Source organism: Lepus europaeus, chromosome 4 (assembly GCF_033115175.1).
Source record: "Lepus europaeus isolate LE1 chromosome 4, mLepTim1.pri, whole genome shotgun sequence".
NCBI lineage: Eukaryota > Metazoa > Chordata > Mammalia > Lagomorpha > Leporidae > Lepus > Lepus europaeus.
The window spans coordinates 166054558-166079624 of NC_084830.1; the positions used below are offsets into that span (position 1 = coordinate 166054558).

Here is a 25067-nt window from a genome sequence, read left to right on the forward strand (position 1 = left end):
GCTGCAACTTCAATCACACCTCACAGCTCACGTTCTGTCAGGAGGAAGGGGTTCCGTCCACCCACGCCCCACCCTGCTCCTCGGCTGAAAGCCACCTGCCCAGCTGTGTCTGGAGTGCAGGTAACTGTCCAGGCAGCAGTGGTCCCTGTCCCTCTCACGACAGCCCCGTGGTAACCCAGCCTCACCATCCCTAACAAGGGTTGTGGCAGGGGAGACCCTGGACACACCCACAGACTCAGGCAAATAGGCCAGGGCAAACCCACTTTATTTAGCAGCGAGAGCCCACGCAGGAGCAGGAGCAGGTCAGACCGTCAGGGTGGGACTCCTAAGGGCCCCTGAAAACGTGCAGGGGCGGTAAATCTAAACACTCACCCACATCTACGCTCCCTGACCTCGACTTTCTGAGGACTCTGCTGGGCGACTGCCAGCTGTGCTGATGACATGTGAGCGCCACAGCCACACTACGGCCACGCCACGGGTGTTGCAAACACAAGTGAGAAACGCTAGAGACAGAGGAGGCAGGGAGGGGCTGCAGACGCATGGGGGGAGCCCCGGCACCCTGGGGAAGGCAGAGGGAAGGGGCACTGGGAGGCCTTGGCATCGGGGCAGATGGAGAAGAAATCAGAGTCGGGAGCTGGGAGGGGGATGCAGGCAGGGGGACCTGCAGGAAGGGCGGAGAACCCATCCTTCCCTTCCCCGTGCCCAAAGTCTCAAGCCCCAGCTTCCCCCCAGGGACCTCCCAGGGATCCCAGGCCAGGGTGAGGGTCCCATGGGACAGCCCCATCCTAGGCACCCTTTGGAAGGTACAGGGTTTGAGACCCTTGGGGCAAAGCCAAGAACCTCGGCCATCCAGGGACGAGGTGAGGAGCAGGGGCTCTGATGGGAGAACAGGCTGTGGGGGCTGTGTGAACGGGATGCCTGGGGTGGGGGCGACAACTAGTCTCACGTCCATGCCCCAAGACCAGACTCTGCTGAGACAGGTAACTGTGCAGGGAAACCCGGGGCGGCAGGGGCAGGGGGCACCTGCGGAGCATCGTCCTCGGCTGTCACTGACGGTGCCCACGGAGATGGAGGGGGTGGCGTCTCAGGGGAGGGCCAGCTGTGGGAGGCGGTGCTTTCTGCCGTAGAGCTACGCAGGGAACCGCCTGCTGCATCAGCAACGTCACTGCACGGGGCGGGGAGCAGAAAACAGAGATGGAGAGAAGCAGAGGGCGGAGAGAGAGGCAGCAAGAAAGAAGACAGTCAGAAGAGCGAGCGAGAGAGAGAAAAGACAGAGCCGGGAGTTCCTCCCTGGTGAAGCACAGAGACGCCTCCACCTCCTCTGAGCCCCCCAGGCCCAGATCTCTGTCCCCCCACGGCCAGAACGCGGCTACCCACAGTCGTCACAACTGACCTGGAGGGGCAAGGGCACCTCACACAGGAGGCTGCTGGTCCCACTCCCCTCCCACAGCCCTGGCCCAGGTGTGCAAAGCCCAAGCAACCAGGTGAGGTCAGGCCTCAGGGCAGAGGGTGAGGCAGCACCAACAGTGAGCACCCAGAGCTCAGGGTGCAAAGGCCCCCTCCCGTGAGAAGCCAGAGACACCTAGGACCCTCGATGCTGAGTGGACGACAGGGTGCGGCTTTAAGGCCCGCTCTCTGGCCGGTCAGCCTGCCGGCAGCCCCCTCGGCACTAGCCTCGGGTCTGCTCTGGAGCCAGCAGGCTATTCCTCACCACCCCGCCCCGCCCGCACCTGCAACAGCATGCTGAGGCCCAGGTTCCGGTGCTTCTTCTCCAGCTCCGACACGGCCTGCAGCAGGGAGCGGAACCGCTCGGCTGGGTCGGCCTGCTCGTCCTCCGGGGAGCCCTCCTCCTTGGCGGCCTCCTGCAGGAAGTGCGCCTCCTCCTCAGCGAAAAAGGCCCGCAGCTTCTTGTAGTCGGTCAGGGCCTTCTTCCTGCGGTCCATCACGTGTCCCTGCAGGGGCAGGGCAGGCAGCAGTCCTCAGCCCCTGGAGCACTGAAGCCCCTCCCACCCAGCAGTCAGCTGCCCCAGCCTGGGGAAACCGCTGTTGGCTCTTGGGGGGCTGACAGTGTGCCCCCTGCAGCATTTAAGAAAATGGCAGAGACAAGAATTTCGCTCTGGCCTGCCTTCTGCTTCTTACAACAGATGAAATTCTCGTGGGGAAGACGCTCCCTGCTCTGTCTTGAGGGTGTCCCTGAAGGTTCCAGCTGCAAGCTGAGGCTGGGGGCACCGCCCTCAGAGAGGATGACACTGTCCTAGAGACCTGGCTACAAAGCGCCAGGCTGGCCCTTGAGTGCGCTGCTTCCTTCCTTCTGGCAAGGGCGTCTCACCAGGGCCCACAAGGGGGCCGCACTATCCTGGACTTCCGGTTTCCAAAACTACGAACTTCAGAAATCTCTCCTCGGGCCGGCTCATGGCACAGCAGGTAAAGCCAGAATCCCCTGTGGGTGCCGGTTCATGTCCCGGCTGCTCCACTTCCAATCCAGCTCCCTGCTAATGTACCTGAGAAAACAGGAAGATGGCTCAAATACTTGGGCCCCTGCACCCATGCAGGAGACCTGGATGAAGCTTCTGGCTCCTGGCTTCAGCCTGGCCCAGTGCTGGCCACTGACACCATGTAGGGAGTGAATCGGCGAATGGAAGAGCTCTCTAACTTTACCTTCCAAATAAATAATCTAAAAAAGAAAAAAATCTCTTCTGGGGCTGGCACTGTGATACAGTCTGCTAAGCCTCCACCTGTGGTGCCAGCATCTCATATAGGCGCCAGTTCGAGTCCCGGCTGCTCCTCTACCAATCCAGCTCTCTGCTGTGGCCTGGGAAAGCAGTGGAAGATGGCCCAAGTGCTTGGGCCCCTGCATCCACTTAGGAGACCCAGAAGAAGCTCCTGGCTCCTAGTTTCAGATCGGCCCAGCTCCAACTGTTATGGTCATTTGGGGAGCAAACCTGCAGAGGAAGACCTTTCTCTCTGTCTCTCCCTGTCTGTAACTCTACCTCTCAAATAAAAATTAAGAATCTTAAAAAAAAAAAAGAAAGAAAGAAAGAAAAGAAAAAAAGAAATCTCTTCTTTATACAGCACCCAGCCTAGGTATATCATGTTACAGCAGTACCCTCCTGAAACCAAGGGACAACCCACCACCCAGGACAGGGTCCACAGGGCCCCTACAGGACTGGCTGACGCTCTCCTTACCCCTCAAGCCTCCTCAGGTAGCTTAGCTGCTTTTCCAGAACCTTCCACTATTTGTCCGATTTAGCCTCACTGGGGATTTACTTCCTGTGGGGACTCCCAGGCCACACAGACCCTGAGTTACAGCAACACAAGGAATCCTAGCAGGAAGGGGTCAAGCTGCCTCTCCTACACGGTCACCAGGTTACCACTACGTATCTTCGGGGGAACCCCAGGAACGGTCGGTACACAGACTCTCAATCACCTCTGGATGTCAATGCCCTGAAGCAGTTGATGTGCAGCATGTTGAGGGTGAACACAAAATCGGCTGCCTAGCAGAGACAACTGGGGCAGGGCCCAGGACACCTTCCACCCAAGGACACGGAGCACCCCCACACCCAGCTGTAAAGTACTGGCCATGTGTGAAGACCCTGTCTCTCCCCATCCCCTTCTCCCATAGCCAAGGGGAAGATAAATCTTGGAGCATGGTCTGGGACATGACTGTAGTCAAAATACACTCGGGTCTTCTCAGCAACCTTCCCAGAGAGCTTGCTCCCATCTCTGAACCGGACACAGCAGGATGGCACCAATGTGACCCCGGGAGCATACCACGTGTAGGCCCCAGACTGCCAAGCACAAAGCCCCTCCTTTCTAAGACACTGGTGGATGGCATGTCGCCACAGAGCCTAAGCACACTAAGACGTTTAGCAAGGCCTTCCACACGTCCAGGTTCTGCTCTCGAATCAGAACCAAGAGAACTGCACAGGGTCATGTGTGCAACAGAAGTCAGGTGCTACAGAGGAGAAAAACAGGATCCCAGCCCTTCCCTCTGACAGATTCTACAGGGACGCTGGCTCATGCAGCCCAGAAAGACGTCGGAGAGTCCACTGAGGCCTCTCCTCCAGCCAACCAGGCCCACCCAGATGCCCCCTCGCTCATGGAGACCCCACTTGCCTTCCATACAGCCGCCGCTGACTCTGCCTGGCCATGCAGGTCCCGCGCGTCATTCAGATCTTTCCTCATGATTTCCACCGACCCTTTGTTCTCCTGGAGAGAGATTGGATCCTGGGAAGTGGCAGAAGGCCCAGCCCCTCAGCTCAGCCCCCACCAGGACTTCACAGCTGCCACCTCCACTAGTCCGCCTGAGACAAGACCTCCAAACACAAGGCCTCTGCCTGCCAAGCACTGAAGGGCAGGGGGCAGAGACCAGGATCCGGGCAACTTTCCACAAGGCTCGGGGGTGGAGCCGGCTGCCGTCTGGGCAGATTTTGGCAGCCTCCCCTCCAGGATCCAGTGACCCCAGGCCTTAGGCCTGGCCTGCAGTGGGCACACTCTGCCATCCCCAGAGCACACAGGTAACAGTGCTTGGCTGGTTTTAGCTCAAGGAGCAGGTGCACTGTTTCTGTACCCTAGGACCTGGCATTCCACAAGCTGTTCGTCCCCGCTCACTGCCCCGAGGCTTGGCTCCCAACTGTGGCCAGGCTCCCCAGCCTGGTTTCTGCTCGTGCCAGGTATAATGGCCAGCCTAGAGCACAGCAGAGAAGGTTCTAGCGCAAGGTGGAAGGAGAACCCTGGGGGCCTGGCAAGCACCAGGCTAGCCACGGAGGATGGAAATCCAGGGCTCCGCCAGCACCGAGTGGGCGGGTCCGGCCGAGAGGCGCTCCGCGGGGGTCCCCCGGGGGCGAAGCCCACGAGGAGGGGTCAGGGAGGAAAGTACCGCCCAGGAGGAGTGTAGAGGCCCGGGGCTGGGCGGGGAGGGCGGGGGCGCCGCGGCCGCACCTTGCCGCGCAGCGCCTTCCTCCAGCGCGGCTCCCACTCGGGCGGCTCGGGGCCTGCGGCCATGCGGCAGGCGGCGCACAGCGGGGCCCCGTCAGCGCGGCACAGCAGCTGCAGCGCCGCCTCGCTGGCCGCGCCGTCGCGCGAGGGCGCCGCGGCCGCCTCCTCGAGCGCCAGCAGGCGGCGGCTGAGCGGCGGGCGGCCGGGCTCCACGGCGCGCTGCCAGCAGTCGTCGGCGCACTCGGGGCACGGGAAGGGCCCGTCCTCCTCGGCCCAGAAGCGCACGACGCACGCCCGGCAGAAGCGGTGGCCGCAGTCGGCCCGCACCGGCTCTCGGGGCGCGCGCTGGCACAGGGCGCAGGCGGCCTCGGCGGGGCCGGCGGGGAGCGCCAGGGCTGCGAGCGGCGGCGCCGGCGAGGGCGCGGCGGAGCGGGAGCTGGAGGGCCGGAGGCGCCGGGCTGCGGACCCGGACCTGCGCGGCGGCGGCGGCGGCGACTGCGACGCGCGGGGCGGGCCCTGGCCGCGGGATACGTCACCAGCCAGGTCCTGGCAGCGGAGTTGTCCACGAACGACGCCCTGGCCGCGGTGTACGTCACCCGCTAAGGTCCTGGCAGCGGGGTACGTCAGGAGCGGGTCCCAGCTGCGAGGTACGTCACCAGGGGGGGTTCCGGGCGCGGTGAACCTCAGGAGCCGGGGTCTCTGCCGCCGGGTAGGTCAGGAGCGGGGGTCCCGGCCGCGGCGAACGTCACAAGTTGGGGTCCCGGTCTCGGAGTACGTCAGGAGCGGGGGTCCCGGCTGCGGGGTACGTCAGGAGCGGGGCTCCGGGCTGCGGGGTACGTCAGGAGCGGGGTTCCCGGCCTCGGGGTACGTCAGGAGCGGGGTTTCCGGGCGCGGGGTTTGTCAGGAGCGGGGCTCCGGGCTGCGGGGTACGTCAGGAGCTGGGGTCCCGGCCACGGCGAACGTCACAAGTTGGGGTCCCGGCTGCGGGGTACGTCAGGAGCGGGGGTTCCGGGCGCGGGGTTTGTCAGGAGCGGGGGTCCCGGCCGCGGGGTACGTCAGGAGCGGGGGTCCCGGCCTCGGGGTACTTCAGGAGCTGGGGTCCCGGCCGCGGCGAACGTCACAAGTTGGGGTCCCAGCCGCGGGGTACGTCAGGAGCGGGGGTCCCGGCTGCGGGGTACGTCAGGAGCGGGGGTTCCGGGCGCGGGGCTCGTCAGGAGCGGGGGTCCTGGCCTCGGGGTACGTCAGGAGCGGGGGTCCCGGCCTCGGGGTACTTCAGGAGCTGGGGTCCCGGCCGCGGCGAACGTCACAAGTTGGGGTCCCGGCCGCGGGGCACGTCAGGAGCGGGGGTCCCGGCTGCGGGGTTTGTCAGGAGCGGGGGTTCCGGGCGCGGGGCTCGTCAGGAGCGGGGGTCCCGGCCGCGGGGTACGTCAGGAGCGGGGGTCCCGGCCGCGGGGTACGTCAGGAGCGGGGTTTCCGGGCGCGGGGTTTGTCAGGAGCGGGGGTCCCGGCCTCGGGGTACTTCAGGAGCTGGGGTCCCGGCCGCGGCGAACGTCACAAGTTGGGGTCCCGGCCGCGGGGCACGTCAGGAGCGGGGGTCCTGGCCTCGGGGTACGTCAGGAGCGGGGGTTCCGGCCGCGGGGCTCGTCAGGAGCGGGGGTCCCGGCCTCGGGGCACGTCAGGAGCGGGGGTTCCGGGCGCGGGGCTCGTCAGGAGCGGGGGTCCTGGCCTCGGGGCACGTCAGGAGCGGGGGTTCCGGGCGCGGGGCTCGTCAGGAGCGGGGGTTCCGGGCGCGGGGCTCGTCAGGAGCGGGGGTCCTGGCCTCGGGGCACGTCAGGAGCGGGGGTTCCGGGCGCGGGGCTCGTCAGGAGCGGGGGTTCCGGCCGCGGGGCTCGTCAGGAGCGGGGGTCCCGGCTGCGGGGTACGTCAGGAGCGGGGGTTCCGGGCGCGGGGCTCGTCAGGAGCGGGGGTCCCGGCCTCGGGGTACGTCAGGAGCGGGGGTCCCGGCCGCGGGATTCATCAGGAGGGGGGTCCGGGCCGCGGTGCCTCAGCTTCGCGGGACTGGGCTTTAAGACACTTGTATCGCATTTGCAGCCCGAGACTGAGTCTTTTCCCTGGAGCGGGAGGGCGTCGATCTGGGGTATTTGCTGAACTGAACCCCGGTCAGTGCCGCACACGCCTCCGCTGGTGATGAAGTGCGTGTCAGGTAGAAACAGGGTACACGCCGCCCCGCACCGGCTGAGGTCCGCACAGATGGCCCGGAGCGGCGCCCTCTGCAAGACTCCTGCCCCCCCCCCCCCCCCCCCCCCGTGACCTGGCAGAGTGCGGGCGGTCCAGCTGGAAGCCCTGGGCAACCCAGCCTCTGGGCACGGACGCGGACGGGCCTCCTGGACCACTCCCGGAAACCAGGCCTGGGGGCAGATGGGCGTGGCAGCACTGCCAGGCCATGAGTGATTGGCAAGGGACGGCAGTTCCCAGAACCCGCCCAGGGCTGGACACCTGGTGTCACAGACAGAATTCAAAGAGGTTGCCCCAGAATCGTTTCAGTTTCCCTGTAGGTGGGAATATTTTTGTGACAAAAAACAATGGGGGAAGAGTGATTTGCGGGCCTGGCTCTGTGGCCTAACTGGTTAAGACACTAATGCCGGTTCCAGTCTGGACTGCTCCACTTCCAACCAGCTTTCCCCGCTAATGGGCCTGGGAAAGCAGTGGAAGATGGCCCGAGTGCTTGGGCCCCTGTACCCACGTGGGAGACCCCAAAGAAGCTCCTGGTTCCTGGCTTCTGCCTGGCCCAGCCCCAGCCCTTCAGCCCCAGCCCTTGTGACCATTTGGGGAGTGAACCTGCAATGAAAGATCAGTCTCCCTCTCTGTGTGCAACTCTTTCAAAAATAAATAAATAAATCTTTTTTAAAAGTGTTTGGAAATTCTAGTGCAGCGTTAAATGCTAAAAAGGAAGCGACAAACTGGGGGAGTCATATGCTGGGCATCTGTTGTGTTCCAGGAATGTTAAGAACTCCCTCTCCCTCCATCTGCAAATCCCCCTGGTGGTCAGATCGGAAGAAGGTGACCTTAGCAGTGCAGCGGCTGGTGGCCAGAAGTTCCTGAATGGCTTCTAGCTGGGAGCTGCCTGATGCACCAGTGCTCAAATAGACTTAAAAATTTTATTGTGCCTCAGTTTGCCTTGTAACAGTACTGAGTGTGCCTTCTAATAGTACTGAGCATACCTTCTAACAGTACTGAGCGTGCCTTGTAACAGTACTGAGCATACCTCCTAACAGTACTGAGTGTGCCTTCTAACAGTACTGAGCATGCCTTCTAACAGTACTGAGCATGCCTTCTAACAGTACTGACTGTGCCTTCTAACAGTATTGAGCATACCTTCTAACAGTACTGAGCATGCCTTCTAACAGTACTGAGTGTGCCTTGTAACAATACTAAGCATGCCCTCTAACAGTACTGAGCATGCCTTCTAACAGTACTGAGCGTGCCCTCTAACAGTACTGAGCATGCCTTCTAACAGTACTGAGTGTGCCCTCTAACAGTACTGACTGTGCCTTCTAACAGTACAGAGTGTGCCTTCTAACAATACTAAGTATGTCTTCTATCAATATTGAGTGGGCCTTCTAACAGTATTGAGCGTGCTTTCTAACAGTACTGTGTCTTTAACAGTATTGAGTGTGTCTCCTAACAGTGTTAATCTTTTCTGCCGCTGATTTGACTTGACCTAACATTCATTGTTTTTAGTGTTTGTTATTTTTCATCTTCCTGAAAGGCAGAGCAACTGAGGGGTGGGTGTGTGTGTGTGTGTGTGTGTGTGAGAGAGAGAGAGAGAGAGAGAGAGAGAGAGAGAGAGAGAAACACACAAGAGCACTAGCAAGAGCACTTCTACCTACTGGTTTACTTTCCAGATACCCACAATAGCTGGGGCCAGGCCAGGCTGAATCCAGGAGCTCAGAACTCCATGCAGCTCTCCCTCATAGGTGGCATGGACCCAACTACCTGAGCCATCATCTGCTGCCTCCCAGGGTGTGTTAGCAAGAAGCTGGCTCAGAAGTGAGGGAGCCAGGGGCTAGCACTGTGGTGCAGCTGCAGTGCCAGCATCTATATGGACACTGATTCAGGTCCCAGCTGCTCCACTTCCAATCCAGCTCTCTGCTATGACCTAGGAAAGCAGTAGAAGATGGCTCAAGTCTTTGGACCCCTGCACCCATGTGGGAGACCAAGAAGTTGTTCCTGGCTCAGTTCTGGCCATTGTGGCATAGCAGATAAAAGCCTCTGCCTGCAGTGCCGGCATCCCATGTGGGCAATGGTTCAAGTCCTGGCTGCTCCACTTCTGATCCAGCTCTCTGCTATGGCCTGGGAAAGCAGTGGAAGATAGCCCAAGTTCTTGGGCCCCTGCACCCATGTGGGAGACCTGGAAGAAGCTCCTGGCTCCTGACTTCAGATCAGCTCAGCTCCAGCTACTGTAGCCATTTGGGGAGTGAACCAGCAGATAGAAGACCTTTCTCTCTGTCTCTCCTTCTCTGCAACTCTATTTTTCAAATAAATAAATAAAAGAAATTGCACATGTCAAAATGTGTGGAATCCAGAAAACCCATATCTGAAAGGAAAGTGTTTACTAAACTCATGTATCAAGAAAAATCAAAACAAAAAAGAAACTGGCCGTTTATTACAGACTGGCATGTGTCCAGCCAAAACACTTGTCAAAGTGCTGAAGTCCTAAGCCCTAGGACCTGTGAATGTGGCTGCTTTCGAAACTGTCTTGCAGATGTGGTTGCTAAAATATGAGGTCATCCTGGCCCTGGGGGGGGGGGGGGGGGCGCTAACCCATAGCTGGTGTCCTTGTAGGAAGAGGGAAGCCGAGACAGACACACAGGCCTCGTGGTGGTGGAGGCTCCGGGCTGGTGCACTGTCTACAGACTGAGTAGCACAGGCCACTGCCAGACCTCAGGATGAGCTGAGGAGAGTTCTTCCCAAGAGCCCAGAGGGATCGGGCCCTGTCCATGCCTTGATTTTGTGAGGGGCCACATTTCTGTCATTTAAGCCACTCAGGCTGTGGTGGTGTATTATGGCAGCCACAGGAAAGTGAACGCACCATCCAGTTCAACATGTTCCGAGAAAGAGCAGAATAAATACAAGTAACATGAAAAGGGGGGGGGGGGGGCGTCTAGGTCTAAGAGCTATGGCCAATTAAATAGGAAAAAAGAACAGCGGAGATGAACCAACTGGAAGGTGGTTCTTGGGAAAGACCCATCATCCAGCCAGTCCATTTTTGGCTGCCAGCAACACAAAACCACAGACTGGGCAACTTCTGGAGAGCACAGACCAATTCTGGATCTTGGTTCCGGTCCAGGGTTGAGAGGCCACATGTGTGGTGGCTTCTCACAGGCAGAGTCCTGGAGACACACAGGGCCCCATGTGACGAGACAGACAGCTTTGCTGAATCCACTCACAATGGCAGAGCCGCCTCCTAAGATCTCACAGTGGAGCTCAAACTTCAGCATGAGTTTCCGAGGAGACAAACCGCCTTCCAGCCATGCAGGGGATGAGGGCAGAGAGGAGAAGAAGAAGGGGACATAGCAGGCCTGGCCTCCAGAGTCTTCTGAGGGCCAGCACACTGTCCACACCTGCGTCTGCTCCCTCAAGCCCCACCTTTCCAGGGACAGAATTAACTTCGGCAAAATGAACAACTGGACTTAGAGACGCAAATATCAAGCTGCCTTTAGTGCCCCTGTGTTCATTTTTTTAACCTTTTTGGACTTAAAAAAATCACATCAAGGCCAATTTCTCAATTTTTCACTTTAATTGCAATAGTAATACCTAACCTTTAGATATTTCAGATGTCAAAATCTTAAATGATTTGTGATCCTAAAAGTCTGAATATACCCATGGTATTTACAAATAGAAAACAGTAAGATAATTTGAGTCCAAATAGATGGTTCTAAAAATTTCCTCACCCCAACCCACATAAATCTGGCTCCCTTTCCCAGGTTACCAAACCAAATGACTAACAGGACACGAAGTGAATGGACAGTAGTACCCTGGAATGAGTGACTGATGGGGTCCTGAGTGAATGAATGATCCCAGCACCTGGTTCTCCACGTTAACCTGCACGATGAAATTCCTGCTACAGATGCACCCCAGGAGGCAGCAGGTGATGGCTCAAGTACTGGCTCCTGGATGGTCTATATATTATTAATATATAATATTAGAAGTTACATATAATATATAAATTTATATAATATATTATATATATTTTATATATAATTATTAATATATAATACTATTCTAATAAATATAAAAGTGTTCTAATCCTTCAGCTTTTTTTTAAAGATTTATTTTTTATTTGAAAGTTAGAGTTACACAGAGAGAGGGAGAGAGAGAGAGAGAGAGAGGGGTCTTCCATTGCTGGTTCACTCCCCAAATGGCTGCCAACAGCCAGAGTTGTGCCGATCAGGAGCCAGGAGCTTCTTCCAGGTCTCCCACGTGGGTGCAAAAGACGGCGGCTTTTACCTGCTACGCCACAGCGCCAGCCCATAATACTTCAGTTTAAGACTTATAACATTCCAGGGGCACCATTAGATGGGACAGCTTGAGCCCAGGGAATGTGTGTCTCACAGTTCTGGAGGCTGAAGTCCAAGGCCAAAGTGTGGGCAGCACTGGTCCTCCTGGGCCCACGCAGGGCAGGGACAGCAAGGAGTCTGCCTCGGATGTCAGGGGGACCCGTTCTGCCCCAGCAGCCGCCCCTCTGCCTGCCCCCCATTGCGGCAAACACCAGCATGCCTTCCTCTGGCTCCACCTGGATTCCTGCTCACAGCCAGGGCCCCTGCTGTTCTGAGAACACCAGACTGAACCACTGTGGGGGACAGGCTTGTCCCAGACATGAACACGGAGAGCAGGCTGGGAAGCGGCAGGGCCAGGAGTCAGGGGGCAGGAGCAGTGTGTGGTCAGCACTGCGCCGTTTCTGACAGCCCCAAGGTGGACAAGAAGCTGTGTGCCTGGCAGAGAGAGAGAGAGGCAAATATGTTCACCAGGCCTTTCTGATGTCTGTCACTTTGGATGCTTTGACATCTGGGGACTTGCTGGCCCTGGAGGGATGTCCAGCCCCTCCCAGGGCCAGCTGATTGCTGGAGACAGCGAGCAGTTCATCAGGGTTGAGAGTTTCCTTACAAACCCAGCAAGTAGAACCCACATCCCACCACCTCCTCCATGGGGCTCCGGTGCCCTGGGCCTCCACCCCTGCCCTCATCTCAGGGGCCTGGCTCCTGACCACTGGGGACAGCTCACTGGGGTCATTGCAGCACCTCACCAGCTCCTCCTTCCCTCTGCCTCCTGAGCAATCCCAGTGCATCCCCATCTGGCCCTGGCCTGCCCCTGGTCCAGGGAACTGAGTGACAAACTATCTGTGATGCTGTCAGCCTAGACAGCAGTCAAAGGAATACAGACCTTTCTCTGGGGACAGCAGCGCACTGCGGTGGAAAGGCTTGTGCCACAGCACACCAGCGGCCCACACAAGGCACCTGAGACAGGGAGACTCCAGAAGGGAAACGCGGTGCGACTGCAGGCACGGTGCCAAAGGTCACGCAGTGCTTCATGGAAGAGCGAGTGGCTTGGGCAGCAGAGGATGGCCCCAGTGCTGGGAGACCCGGAGGAAGATCCTGGCTGCTGGACTGGGCCTGGCCCAGCCCTGGCATTTCGGCCATCTGGGGGTGAACCAGTGGACGGAAGATCTCCCTCTGTCTCTCCTGCTCTTTTGTAACTATTTCAAATAAGTGAATAAATTCTAAAAAATTATAATAATAAAACCCTCTGGGGGGAAAAAAAGAGTGTGGCGTCATCTGTGATGGCTCTTCTTGTTGGCACAGGAGGTCTGGGCTGTACCTGCTGTGGGCCATGGTCTGACCAGCGCCTGCATTCTCTTTCCCACACCTCTAGGGGCTCTCTGCCACGCTGCTGACCCCACCCCATACCTTGCTTAAAGAACGGTACTGCAGGGGACAAGGCCCAGATATAGGGCAGCTGGTCATCAGGGTCGCAGGCGGTGGCCAGCACACAGCGAGGGCTGGCGTGGGGCGGCCCGGGGCGGGGCCACAGCCCGCTGTCGGCTTCGGTAACGCACACCGCAGGCGGCGCAGTTCAGCTCCTGTCCTGGGCCTCTGAGTCGGGGGACGGCCTGACTGCGCGGTAAGAGCTGCGCCCAGAGCCCCGAGCCCCGAGCAGCTCCGCAGGTCCCCTCCGGATACCGCGGATCCGCGCCGAACGCGGTGTGCAAGTTCAACCACGGCGGGGGCCCCGCGGCGATCTCCGTCCCCACGAGAGCCGCTCGCGACCCGACCGGGCCCGGGGAGCTCCAGCCGGGGCGCAGTACCGAGGGCCGCGGCGCGGGCGGAGGTTCGGGAAGCCCCGCACAGGATAACCGCGCTCGCTTCTGCGTGGCGCTGGCTCGCTGCGCTCGCAGTCTAGGTCTCGTTTGTGGGTTTGGGATCCGTTACGATGTAAACGCACGTGTGCTTCCGTGTGTTCTGGGGTCTGCGGGACGCGGCGACTGCCCCTCTCCGACTCGCCTCCCTGCATCCCCACTGCTCCTGCCCTGGTTAACGCCGCCTCTCCTCAAAATACACGGAGTCCCATAAAATCGTAAGACTTGCGTGCGTGCCTTCTGGTTCTGTGGACACCGCCTGCGGCCGCTCAGAACATGCGCAAATCCCCGTGTTTAAGAAGAGAAACGCGGGATATGAAACAGGGCCGGGGTCGGCCCTGGCAGACTGCGCCACTGGGCCCCCTGCAGGCGCCGGGCGCCGCGGGGGGAGCGGGGCGGAGGGGGGTGGCGGCGGGGACACGCGTGGGCCTGGCTCCTGCTGAACTCTGCAGCCCGCATTTCGCGCAGCTCGCGTCACGGTCGGCCCGTGCCGCGAATCTGGACGTGCGCAGCCTCTCTGCGCTGCTGAGGAGCACGCGGGGCCGCAGCAGCCTCTTCTGCGCTCGACGCAGCCGGAGAACCGGGTGCCCGGCAGGCCGCGCCGCGCCGCCTGGCTCGGTCCTCCTCACCCCCGCTGCCCTGCCTGCGGGCCCGGTCCTCCGCGGCTCCGCCGCCCTCCTCCCCAACCCCGTCCTCCCGGTCTCCCCCGCCCCCCCCCCCCACCTCGTCCTTCCCCAGCCCCATCCTCCCCAACTCCGCCACCCTCCCGGGCTTCGCGCTCCAGGCACGCAAAGCTCCACGGCCTGCCCGGGTCGCCGCCGCTGCCCTCCAGCTCCAAGCCCCGAGACGCTAGCTTTCTTCGGGGTCACTTATTTGCTACTGCTGGCGTCATTTGTTGAAAGGCGTGCTGGCCGAGCTGGGAGGGCGCCAGGCCCCGGGGCCCGGGCCGCGGCTGTCCCGGGACCGCCAAGGAAGCGCGCACTTGGACCCCTCAGTGGCTTCCCGGGGGCGGCCGCCATCTGCTCTCGCCCCCCAAGCGCCTCTCCTCTTTCCCTCCGTTTCTTTTGTTTCTCGCTCCTTTCCTCCAGTTCACCTGCAGTGTCCCGCCTGCCGTGGTCCTGACCCCAAGCTCAGGGCTGGCTCTGCACCCCCCGGGTGCCCCCCTGCCCACTCCTCGACCCTCCGGGTCGGTGCCACCCCAGATGCCAGAGTCCCATAGAAAATGGTGTCGTATTTAGTATGTGTGTTACCCACACCCGCCAAATACATTTCCTAAGGGCTTTTCTGCTTTAATTTAGAAAAGTATCATTGAGGCCGGCGCCGTGGTTCACTTGACTAACCCTCCGCCAGCGGCGCCAGCACCCTGGGTTCTAGCCCCGGTCGGGGCGCCGGTTCTGTCGCGGTTGCTCCTCTTCCAGTCCAGCTCTCTGCTGTGGCCCGGGAGGGCAGTGGAGGATGGCCCAAGTGCTTGGGCCCTGCACCCCTCATGGGAGACCGGGGTTTGGGGGTGGAGGCACCCGACTCCTGGCTTCAGATCAGCGCAGTACCGGCCATGGTGGCCATTAAGGGAGTGAACCAACGGAAGGAAGACCTTTCTCTCTGTCTCTCTCTCACTGTCTATAACTCTGCCTGTCAAATAAAAAGAAAAAAAAAAAGATCATTGAAAGGATGCTTTGGGTTTTTTTTCCTGATACATTCGTTTATGGGATGCCATTTGCTGTCTTCATACAAGCATGCATTGTGTAATGCGCAGAAGGTAACACCTCTGTCTCAAGCATTTATCATCTGTGGCAAAAACATTCAAAATGCTTTCTTCTAGCTTTTTTTTTTAAGATTTTTATTTATTTATTTAAGAGGCAGCATTACAGACAGTGAGAGGGAAAGACAAAGAGCAAGGTCTTCCATCTGCTGATTCACTCCCCAAATGGCCGCAAAGGCCAGAGTGCGCTGATCTGAAGCCAGGAGCCAGTAGCTTCTTCTGGGTCTCCCACGTGGGTGCAGGGGCACAAGGGCTTGAGCCATCTTCTACTGCTTTCCCAGGCCACAGCAGAGAGCTGGATTGGAAGAGGAGCAGCCGGAACTAGAACTGGCACCCATATGGGATGCCCGCACCAGAGGCGAATTAACCTACTGCGCCACAGCATTGGCCCCATTTTTTTTGTTTTTTTTTTTTGTTTGTTTGTTTGTTTGTTTGCTTTTAATGTGGAGGTCCATGTTGTGGTACAGTGGGTTAAGCTACTACTTGGGATACCTGCATCCCACATCAAAATGCTTCTTGAAGTCCTGGCTACATTTTTTAAAATATCAATATCTTTTAAGATTTATTATTGGGCCAGCTCTGTGGTGCAGTAGGTTAATCCCCTGCTTGCGATGCCAGCATCCTCTGCTGCCTTCACAGACCCATTAGCAGAGAGCTGAATTGGAAGTGGAACAGCCGAGTCTTGAACTGGCATCCATATGGAATGCTGGCATCCCAGGCCACAGTGCTTAACCCGACAGGCCACAAAGCTGGCCCCATCAGCCACTTTGCTTAGTGCCTGCTCATCAGCCTTCCTCCCATGTACTGTAAGTCATCTCTCCATTATAGTACCTTATACAACTGTTAGGCAGGTAGTGTCACACTGTTGTTTGAGCAATAATGACAAGAAAACATGGAGCCTGTGACCTTCGGTGCAGACTGTTTTTACTGTCTTTGGCCCGTGGCTGGTTGAGTCTGGGTGTGGAACACATGTACGTGGAGGACCAGCTGTACCGCAGGCTGGGTGTCTCAGATGTCGGCAGCACCTCACGCAGTCTGGAGGCTGGAGTCTGACAAAACAGTGTCGCCACTGTTGGTTTCCCAGTTTGCAAACACTGTGCTTCTCATTGTGCTCTTATGTGACAGAGAAAAGCAAGCTCTCTGGGTCTCAGAAGGGCTAGGGACCCACCTTAATGACAGAACCACCCCAAAGTCCTCACCTCCTGACACCGTCACACAGGGGATTAGGGTGGTCAGTGTGAGTTGAGCGGGTACATACGTTCAGCTGGTAGCAACAGCCATGGGGATTTATATCCAAACAACACTGAGCAGCCACTCTGGTGGGCAGAACAGTTCCTAAATCCTTTTTTTTTATTATTAAGATGTATTTTCGGGGCGCCGGATTCTATCCCGGTTGCCCCTCTTCCACGCCAGCTCTCTGCTATGGCCCGGGAAGGCAGTGGAGGATGGCCCAAGTCCTTGGGCCCTGCACCCGCATGGGAGACCAGGAGAAGCACCTGGCTCCTGGCTTCGGATCAGTGAGATGCACTGGCCGCAGCAGCCATTGGAGGGTGAACCAGCGGCAAAAAGGAAGACCTTTCTCTCTGTCTCTCTCTCTCACTATCCACTCTGCCTGTCAAAAAAAAAAAAAAGATATATTTTAATTATTTTAAAATCAGAGTTACAAATAGCTGCAACAGCAAGGGCCAGGCCAGGCCAAAGCCAGGAGCAAGAGCTTCATTTGGGTCTCCCACATTGGTGCAGGGGCCAAACACATTATCAGGGAACCGGATTGGAAGTGGAGCAGCCAGGACTCTAACTAGCACCCATATGGGATGCCCATGTCACAGGAGGTGGCTCCACTCACCATGCCACAATGCCAGCCCTCAGCTCCTGAATCTTAGCTCCTGCACTAGAAGACAACTCCTTGCCCAAAGTTCTTCATAGAAATGACTACTGCAAAATTTATTCAAACCTTCCGTCACCACAAGGAGGTGGGGAAGCCTCTGCAGGTCCCTGGCAGGAGGCGAGACCAGGACAAGTGGGCCTTGACCCTGTTCACACACTGTAGGGAAGATGTCAGTCAGGGATCTGGGGCAGGGGGTGAGGGAGAGGGTAGAGCGAGACTGAGCTCTCCAGACACAGTACAGCCAAGTGGGCATTTACAGCCAAGGAGCAGGGTGGGGGTCTTCACATCTGTCTCTATTCAAAGAACAGAAAATCAAGCTGAAACTTAACCCCACTGTTTGATACCAAGGAGTGGGACCCTCAAGAGGGACGGCACTCTGCCCTCAATAACGAATGTCAATTCCTGGATCAATGGAGTATGGGCTAATGAGTTATCCTGGGAGTGGGTCAGCTCTAAACACCGGTTTGCGGGGTCTGTCTTGCGCTCTCTCTCTCTTGCCATGTGGTGCCCTGAGCTGCCTCAGGACTCTACCAGCAAGAAGCCATCACTGCATGTGGCCCCTCAGCGAGGGGCCAGAACCGTGAGTCAGAATAAAGCTCTCCGTAACTTCTCCAATAGAATCTGTGGGTGAAACCTAGGAGGAAGGAACCTCAGGGGAGGATGGGGGAGCTGATCAAATGCTGAGGGTGACCGAGTACTGATGGTGATTGGATGGGGAATCTGCTCAGCTGACTTTGCAGGGTGAACCCTGAAGCAGGATTCTCCAAGGACCTGCACAAATTGCCTACGTTTGGAGGCCGACTAAACCTAGTGCACGTACCCACAGTGCCCTGGTGGGAACCAGGTTGGAATATTTTTAATAAGGCTTCATTTGCACAATGTTGGAGTGACATTTAACCATGGCTTAACAAGTTTTTAAAATATTATTCTATGGGGCCAACGCTGTGGCATAGTGGGTAAAGCCGCTGCCTGCAGTACCAGCATCCCATATGGGTGCCAGTTTGAGTCCCAGCTGCTCCACTTCCGATCCAGCTCTCTGCTATGGCCTGGGAAAGCAGTAGAAGATGGCCTAAGACCTTGGGCCCCTGCACCTGCATGGGAGACCCGGAGGAAGCTCCTCACTCCTGGTTTCAGATGGGCACAGCTCCAGCCATTGCAGTCAATTGGGGAGTGAATCAGTGGATGGAAAACCTCTCTCTCTCTCTCTCTCTCTCTCTCTCTCTCTCTCTCTCTCTCTCCCTCTCCTTCTTTCTCTGTGTAACTCTGACTTTCAAATAAATAAATAAATCTTTAAAAAATTATTTTATTCAAAAGGCAGAAAGAACTACTAAGAGACCTTGCATCCACTGGTTCACTCTTCAAATGGCCTCAGCAGTGAAGCTATCCAAAGCCAGGGGCCAGGAGTTTCATCCTGGTCTCCCACGTGCTTGGGCCATCTCCACTGCTTTCCCAGGCCATAACAGAGAGCTGGATCAGAAGTGGAGCAGCCAGAATTCGAACCGGACCTATATGGGATGCCAGCTCTGCAGGCCGAGGCTTAACCTACCGTGCCACAGCGCCAGCCCGCTGGATTAAGTATTCAGCGGTCGCCACTCTGGAAATGTTTGTGAACGCAACCACATCTTTTTAAAGGAAACAGATAAAGCATTTGTGTTGACTCCATCTGGGGAGCCCAGGGGACCAGCGTCCACACCGCATGGCCGCCTGAGGACAGACCCTGTGCAGGAGCTGCCCCGCCCCGAGTCCTGCTCCGGACACTCAGAGGTGCGGGGCGCGCAGCTTGGTCAGGGTTCCGAAGGGCCAGAGAAAGGCCCTTTCTGTGATGGCGGGGAGCGCTCAGTCCAGGCAACCCCTGCTGCTGCAGGCGGGGCCGACCGGGAAAAGGGAGGACAGGGCGCAAGCCATAACAGCCTGTGCGCGCCGGGCGCCCGCTCGGCCGCTCGGCTCGCAGCAGCCGTACCCGGGGTCCCCGTCTTCACTCTACGGGTGAGGGTGGGGACACGGGCGCTGCCCGTCCGGATCAGGGCTCCAGCTGCCGGGTTCCCAAGCAGCTCCGCAGGTGATGCAGAGGCGAGACTCGGGGTTACCGTGATGACGCAACAGTGATGACACTGGGGTCTCGGAGCTCCTCAGCGCGGACGCCCACTGGAAGCCCGCCCCGTCTCCCCCTGCAGCACCACTGCCCGCGCTTCCTCACAGGCAGTGTGGACGCACTCGGGACGCTGGCAGGAACGTGGGGCGGCTGCAGGGGGAGAACCCGTGGGAAACGAACGGCTCCGCCCTGCCGCCGGCGTCGGGGAGGCCGCCCGCAGCCCGGCCCGCGCGTCCTCGGCGGCCGCGTGCACCCGCGCCGGGCCGCGCGTCCTCGGCGGCCGGGAACAAAGGGTCGGAACAAAGGCGAGCCCGCCCTGGCCGCTCCCCCGAGCGGCGCCGACGCGCCTCTGGATTGGCCGGGCTGTGGCCCAATGGCAAAGAAGAGCTGTCATCTCCTATTTACAGAGGAGACGAGCCGCCCAATCAGACGCTGGCGATCCGGAGCCTTCATTTGACTAGAAAGACGACAAATAGGCCCGCCCGCGCCGCAGTGCCGTGCGTGTCCGTGCCGCCGCCGCGCCGCCATGCCCGAGCCCTCCCGCTCGGCCCCCGCGCCCAAGAAGGGCTCCAAGAAGGCGGTGACCAAGGCGCAGAAGAAAGACGGCCGCAAGCGCAGGCGCGGCCGCAAGGAGAGCTACTCCATCTACGTGTACAAGGTGCTCAAGCAGGTGCACCCCGACACCGGCATCTCGTCCAAGGCCATGGGCATCATGAACTCCTTCGTCAACGACATCTTCGAGCGCATCGCCAGCGAGGCGTCGCGCCTGGCGCACTACAACAAGCGCTCGACCATCACGTCGCGCGAGGTGCAGACGGCCGTGCGCCTGCTGCTGCCCGGCGAGCTGGCCAAGCACGCCGTGTCCGAGGGCACCAAGGCCGTCACCAAGTACACCAGCTCCAAGTGATGCGCGCGGCGCGCACCCAAAGGCTCTTTTCAGAGCCACCCACACGGTCGAGAAAGGGTTTTGAACACGGCTTGGGCGTGGGGTGTCTGGCCTCGTGTAGCTCCCCGCGCTCCATTAGCTGCCCGGTTCCTTGGTGTGGGTCTTGAGTGCGTGCGTGCGGTGTGGTGCGGGAGCGTGCACCTGCTCTCCACACCGGGCGGAGACGGCGGGCTCGGTCACGTCCTCGGCCCCGCCCAGGGCTGTCGGCCCCGAATGCCCATCGGGAGCCGTAGGTGAGGGCGCGGGCGTGTCCTGGGTGCTGTGGTAGAGCCGGAGCCTGCGAACGCGGCGGCAGCAGGCCTGAAGCCGGCGGGGTTCGGAGCTGGGCGGCCTGCACCGCCGAGGCGGGGTTCCGGGTCGCGGTGAGAAGCCCCTCTCCCACTGGAGCGGCCGCGTTGGCTTTGGAGGCGCCCCCGCCTTCCCCGGATGCGCGGTGCGTACGTGCCGAGTGCCAGTTTGGTGCGGGTGAGGAGCCCTCGCTCTAGATATCGCTGTGAGCCCTGGGTCCCGGGTCACTGCCCAGAGACGGTGAGGATCGGGAGAGGCCTGGCGCTCCCGCAAGGAATTAAAATCAGCGCAACAGTCTCTGCCCCAATCCTCCACTCGCCGGGAGGCGGGCGGGGGCGCGGGGGCCGCGATTCGAGGTGAGCGCCCCGCACGGACGTGGCGAGCGCTGGGGTCCGGCGCCGGCGTCTGCCGCGCTGCTGTCACCGGGTCAGAAGGCGCGGAGCGGGCGGCTCCGGGCGTGGACACCGCTCCCCTCCCGCCTCCGGGGCTTGAGCGGGGTCTCTGCCACCCACGCCCCGGCTGCTGTAGGCGTTTGCCGAGGGAGCCGTGGATGGAGGGTCCCCCTTCCTGTCAGAAACATTTGTTTAATATGAAAAATCGTCGCACCCGTCATCTGAAGGTAATCCCTGGAATTTTGAGTTTGATCCCATAACCAGTTCCTAACCCACATGAGCAAATTCTTAACTGAGCTATTGCAGGAGACGAGTCTGCTCTCTGAGCGCGTTTCCATCCAGTCTGCCTGTGTCTCACAACACATACATGTACTACATAATTCATCACATATGTACATAGGCACACACATGGTTTATTAGTGTGGCTTCATAATACACACGTATATGATTATTGGTGTTCTGTTACATACGTAATCCATCACATATGTACATATAAACATATGGTTTACTAGTGTTGCTTCATAATACACATGATTATTAGTGTTCTGTTACATGCATTACATACATGTTAATGTTCTGTTTCACGCATGCAGGCATTGCTCATTAGTAAATATGCATCACATATATACATGCATGACTTATTAGTGTTCCGTTTCACATACATGGCATGCATACATTACATTTATATGCACATACATACATAGTTTATGAGTGTTCTGTTTCACAGACACATTACATACATGCATGGTTTATTAGTGTTCTGGTACAACATTGCTTATTAGTGTTCTGTTTCACACTTACGTACCATACATACATATCTATATGCATTACATATGTACACACATGGTTTGTTCTTTTACACACACATACATACCGTACAAACATACCTACCTACCCTACACACATAAGTACATACATACATGGTTAGTGTTCTGTTTCACACAAACCTACAGCATGCATGGTTTATTAGAGTTCTCTGTTACATACAACATGGTTTATTACTGCTCTGTTGTAGTTGAACGGTTCTATTACCCTTCCCTAAAAAACAACAACAAAAAAATGCCCGTTGCAATTTGAACAAACTCCCAGTGAGCAGTCTCATGTCTCAGAGACCATGCGGAGGGCACATGCTCACATGCTTGTGTCAAAGATAGCCTCGGATCCTTGGGTGAGGCTGACTCAGTGACAGGGACCGCCATGCCTGTGACTGCTCCCTCCCTCCCTCTCCTCCTTTCTCTCTCTTTTCTTCTCCCCACCTCCCTTATTTGAAAGAGCTACAGAGAGAGGGAGAAAGAGAGATCTTCCATCTGCTGGTTCACTCCCCAAATGGCCACAACGACCTGGGGCTAGGCCAGGCCGAAATCAGAAGCCAGGAGCTTCTTCCAAGTCTCCCACATGATGCCGGGGCCCAAGGACTTGGGTCACCTTCTACTGCTTTCCCAGGCCATTAGCAGAGAGCTGGATGGGAAGAGGAGCAGCAGGACTAGTACCCATGTGCATGCAGGATGCGGGCATCTGCCTCCAGCCGGATTCCTGAGCTTACGCACGCACAGGCATGTGTGGTCTTGTGTGTCCACAGAGCTCACTCATTCAACATCACTTCCGTTCCGGAGGTTTGCTCTAAAAAAACATGGAAATAAACTCCCGGGGTGGACACGTTGCCATCTCACCCAGTTCTCTGTCTTAGCTCTAACCATGACCCACCCTCAGAAGCAGGCACCGCCAGAATGCGGGGCTTGTCCCCACGCTGACGGAACCCGGGCTTCTCCCAGGCCCGCAGAGGGGGCTGGGCGCCCTGCCTCCCACCACAGCTCCACGTCCTCCTTTGGGCCGGCTCTCAGGTCCGCGCTGGGGATCTGCGTGCAGAGTGCGGTGCGGGTCAGCGATGACCGGGCGCGTCGTGTGTCCAGGCTGACTCCACGAGAACGCGTTTTGCGGGTGACGCGGGCATCGAACCTCGTGTGTTCTCCCCTACACAGGTTTGGGGAGACAGCGGGGGTTGCGGCTGCTCCACCCCCGGGAACAGAGCAGGGCTCCTGGTCCTGAGCTGCGGTCAGGCAGATGGAGACCACGCGCAGAACGCAGTTGTCCAGTCGCCCTGTGGCCGCGATGACCAGCAGTTCGGCGGGGGCGTCCGCGGAGGCCGGGGCGCGGGCTCTGGCCTGGGAGCCCCAGCTGAGGCTTTGCGGGCAGGGGTCCGCCAGGCATCCAGCAGCAGGCCTCCCCAACCCGAGACCGCAAACCGAGGCGTCCCTGACCCTGCGTCGCAGCCCGCGGAAGGGGCGTGGACGCGGCGCTGCGGTCCAGCAGACCCGGACCCCACGTCCCGAGGGCGGCGGGGGGCTAGGGGGCGGAGTGATTCCCCTGGGAGAGGTCGAGCAGCCTAGGGCACTGTGCGGTTCTTAGCGCGTGTGTGCCTTTGCCCTTCAGGCGTCGATAGCTTGCCCGGGACCTAACTGGATTTAGACATGCAGAGACGTCTCAGCAAGTCACCAAGGCTCGCTACGCGCACACGCACACGCACACACGCATCCGTGCACACACAGGGACACGGACGAGCGCACACGCACACTGTGGCAGCCCGGAACCGGGAGACTCCCGCCCCGCAGGGAGCGTGGACATCAGGCTGGGCGCCCGCTGGCTGTTTTGGACAGGAGCGCGTGGCACGGAGCGCTGGCGAGGAGCTTCGGGCTGAAGCGGTTGTGTTCGGTCATGACACCGCCGCCAGGCGGCGCGCCCTGGGTGCGCGCCGGCACCTCACCCCGGGGACACCCAGGGCTGCGTCCTTCGCCAGCTCGGCACCCGAACCCGTGGCCTGTACCCCAAACCCGCCCAAGCCAGCCTCGCGGTGCTGCGTCCCTTCCCCCATGACCTCGACCAGGTGACACGCTCCTTTATCGAGCTCGGAGGTGGCTCTGAAAAGAGCCTTTGGGTGCGCGCCGCGCGCATCACTTGGAGCTGGTGTACTTGGTGACGGCCTTGGTGCCCTCGGACACGGCGTGCTTGGCCAGCTCGCCGGGCAGCAGCAGGCGCACGGCCGTCTGCACCTCGCGCGACGTGATGGTCGAGCGCTTGTTGTAGTGCGCCAGGCGCGACGCCTCGCTGGCGATGCGCTCGAAGATGTCGTTGACGAAGGAGTTCATGATGCCCATGGCCTTGGACGAGATGCCGGTGTCGGGGTGCACCTGCTTGAGCACCTTGTACACGTAGATGGAGTAGCTCTCCTTGCGGCCGCGCCTGCGCTTGCGGCCGTCTTTCTTCTGCGCCTTGGTCACCGCCTTCTTGGAGCCCTTCTTGGGCGCTGGCGCGGACTTGGATGGGTCGGGCATGGTCGCGAGCCGTGCGGTCGTGGGAAAAAAACGAGCCCCCAGCGATTGTATTTGTACACCTTATATTCAAATGAAGGATCGGGGCGTGCTCGCTTCTGATTGGACGTCGTGGTCCGTGACGCCAACACTGGGCAGGCGTACGCAAATTAGGAGATTCTGGGTTCCCTTTCTGATTGGCTGTCACTGCTATCCAATAGAACGCCGCCGCCTAGCCGACCGCGGGATCATATATAAGGGCTCGCTGGGGGCCGCTCGCGCGTTCTTTTCGGCCTGCGGTTGTGGTCGCCGGGTCTCGCTGGTTGTGCAGGCGGGGATGTCCGGCCGCGGTAAGCAAGGGGGCAAGGCGCGCGCCAAGGCCAAGTCGCGCTCGTCGCGCGCTGGGCTGCAGTTCCCCGTGGGCCGCGTGCACCGGCTGCTGCGCAAGGGCAACTACTCGGAGCGCGTGGGCGCCGGCGCGCCCGTGTACCTGGCGGCCGTGCTCGAGTACCTGACGGCCGAGATCCTGGAGCTGGCGGGCAACGCGGCGCGCGACAACAAGAAGACGCGCATCATCCCGCGCCACCTGCAGCTGGCCATCCGCAACGACGAGGAGCTCAACAAGCTGCTGGGCCGCGTGACCATCGCGCAGGGCGGCGTGCTGCCCAACATCCAGGCCGTGCTGCTGCCCAAGAAGACCGAGAGCCACCACAAGGCCAAGGGCAAGTGAGGCCGCCGCCCCCGGGCCCTGCGACGGACACCAAAGGCTCTTTTCAGAGCCACCCACTGTCTCGGGAAAAGAGCGGCGCTGAGCGCGGGGCGTGGGCGCCCTGCCGTTAAGGTCCACGCCTGCTGGGGGCCAGCATCCGGGGAGTGCTTCGACGTTCAGACCTGAAATCCGGCCTGACTGCTGGGGGGGGCGGGGGGGGCGGTTGGACTTGGTTGATGGGGGTGGAGGGATCTGCGATGCTGTACGCGTTTGAGATGCCTACATATCTTCGGGTCTGTATTAAAAATGCTGCAGGCCTCACTGACTGAATTGC

General features: G+C 59.2%; 5 protein-coding genes across 11 annotated transcripts in view; 3 read left to right on the forward strand and 2 right to left on the reverse strand.

Moving 5' to 3' along the window:
* Nucleotides 1-246: 246 nt before the first annotated feature.
* On the reverse strand, nt 247-10045 carry RNF187 (ring finger protein 187). The gene is made up of 5 exons (XM_062190021.1): nt 10031-10045; nt 4942-5637; nt 4117-4209; nt 1731-1952; nt 247-1165 (listed from the first exon to the last, which is right to left on the reverse strand). The coding sequence occupies exons 1-5, from the start codon at nt 10043-10045 to the stop codon at nt 1163-1165; spliced, it is 1029 nt and encodes a 342-aa protein (XP_062046005.1). The 3' UTR covers nt 247-1162.
* Nucleotides 5476-25067, forward strand: part of TRIM17 (tripartite motif containing 17) — a 42009-nt gene continuing 22417 nt past the window's right edge. For 6 of the 7 annotated variants that reach the window (XM_062189349.1, XM_062189354.1, XM_062189355.1 and 3 more), the window contains exon 1: nt 5476-5585. The gene's annotated coding sequence lies outside the window, so the exon portion shown is untranslated. The remainder of the gene's footprint in view (nt 5586-25067) is intronic. The other variant, XM_062189350.1, reaches the window with a different exon arrangement.
* Nucleotides 19620-20000, forward strand: LOC133758644 (H2B.U histone 2). The gene has a single exon (XM_062189847.1). The coding sequence runs from the start codon at nt 19620-19622 to the stop codon at nt 19998-20000; it is 381 nt and encodes a 126-aa protein (XP_062045831.1).
* On the reverse strand, nt 23511-24074 carry LOC133758645 (histone H2B type 3-B). Its single transcript, XM_062189848.1, has one exon. The coding sequence runs from the start codon at nt 24046-24048 to the stop codon at nt 23668-23670; it is 381 nt and encodes a 126-aa protein (XP_062045832.1). The 5' UTR covers nt 24049-24074; the 3' UTR covers nt 23511-23667.
* On the forward strand, nt 24302-24936 carry LOC133758646 (histone H2A type 3). Its single transcript, XM_062189849.1, has one exon. The coding sequence runs from the start codon at nt 24362-24364 to the stop codon at nt 24752-24754; it is 393 nt and encodes a 130-aa protein (XP_062045833.1). The 5' UTR covers nt 24302-24361; the 3' UTR covers nt 24755-24936.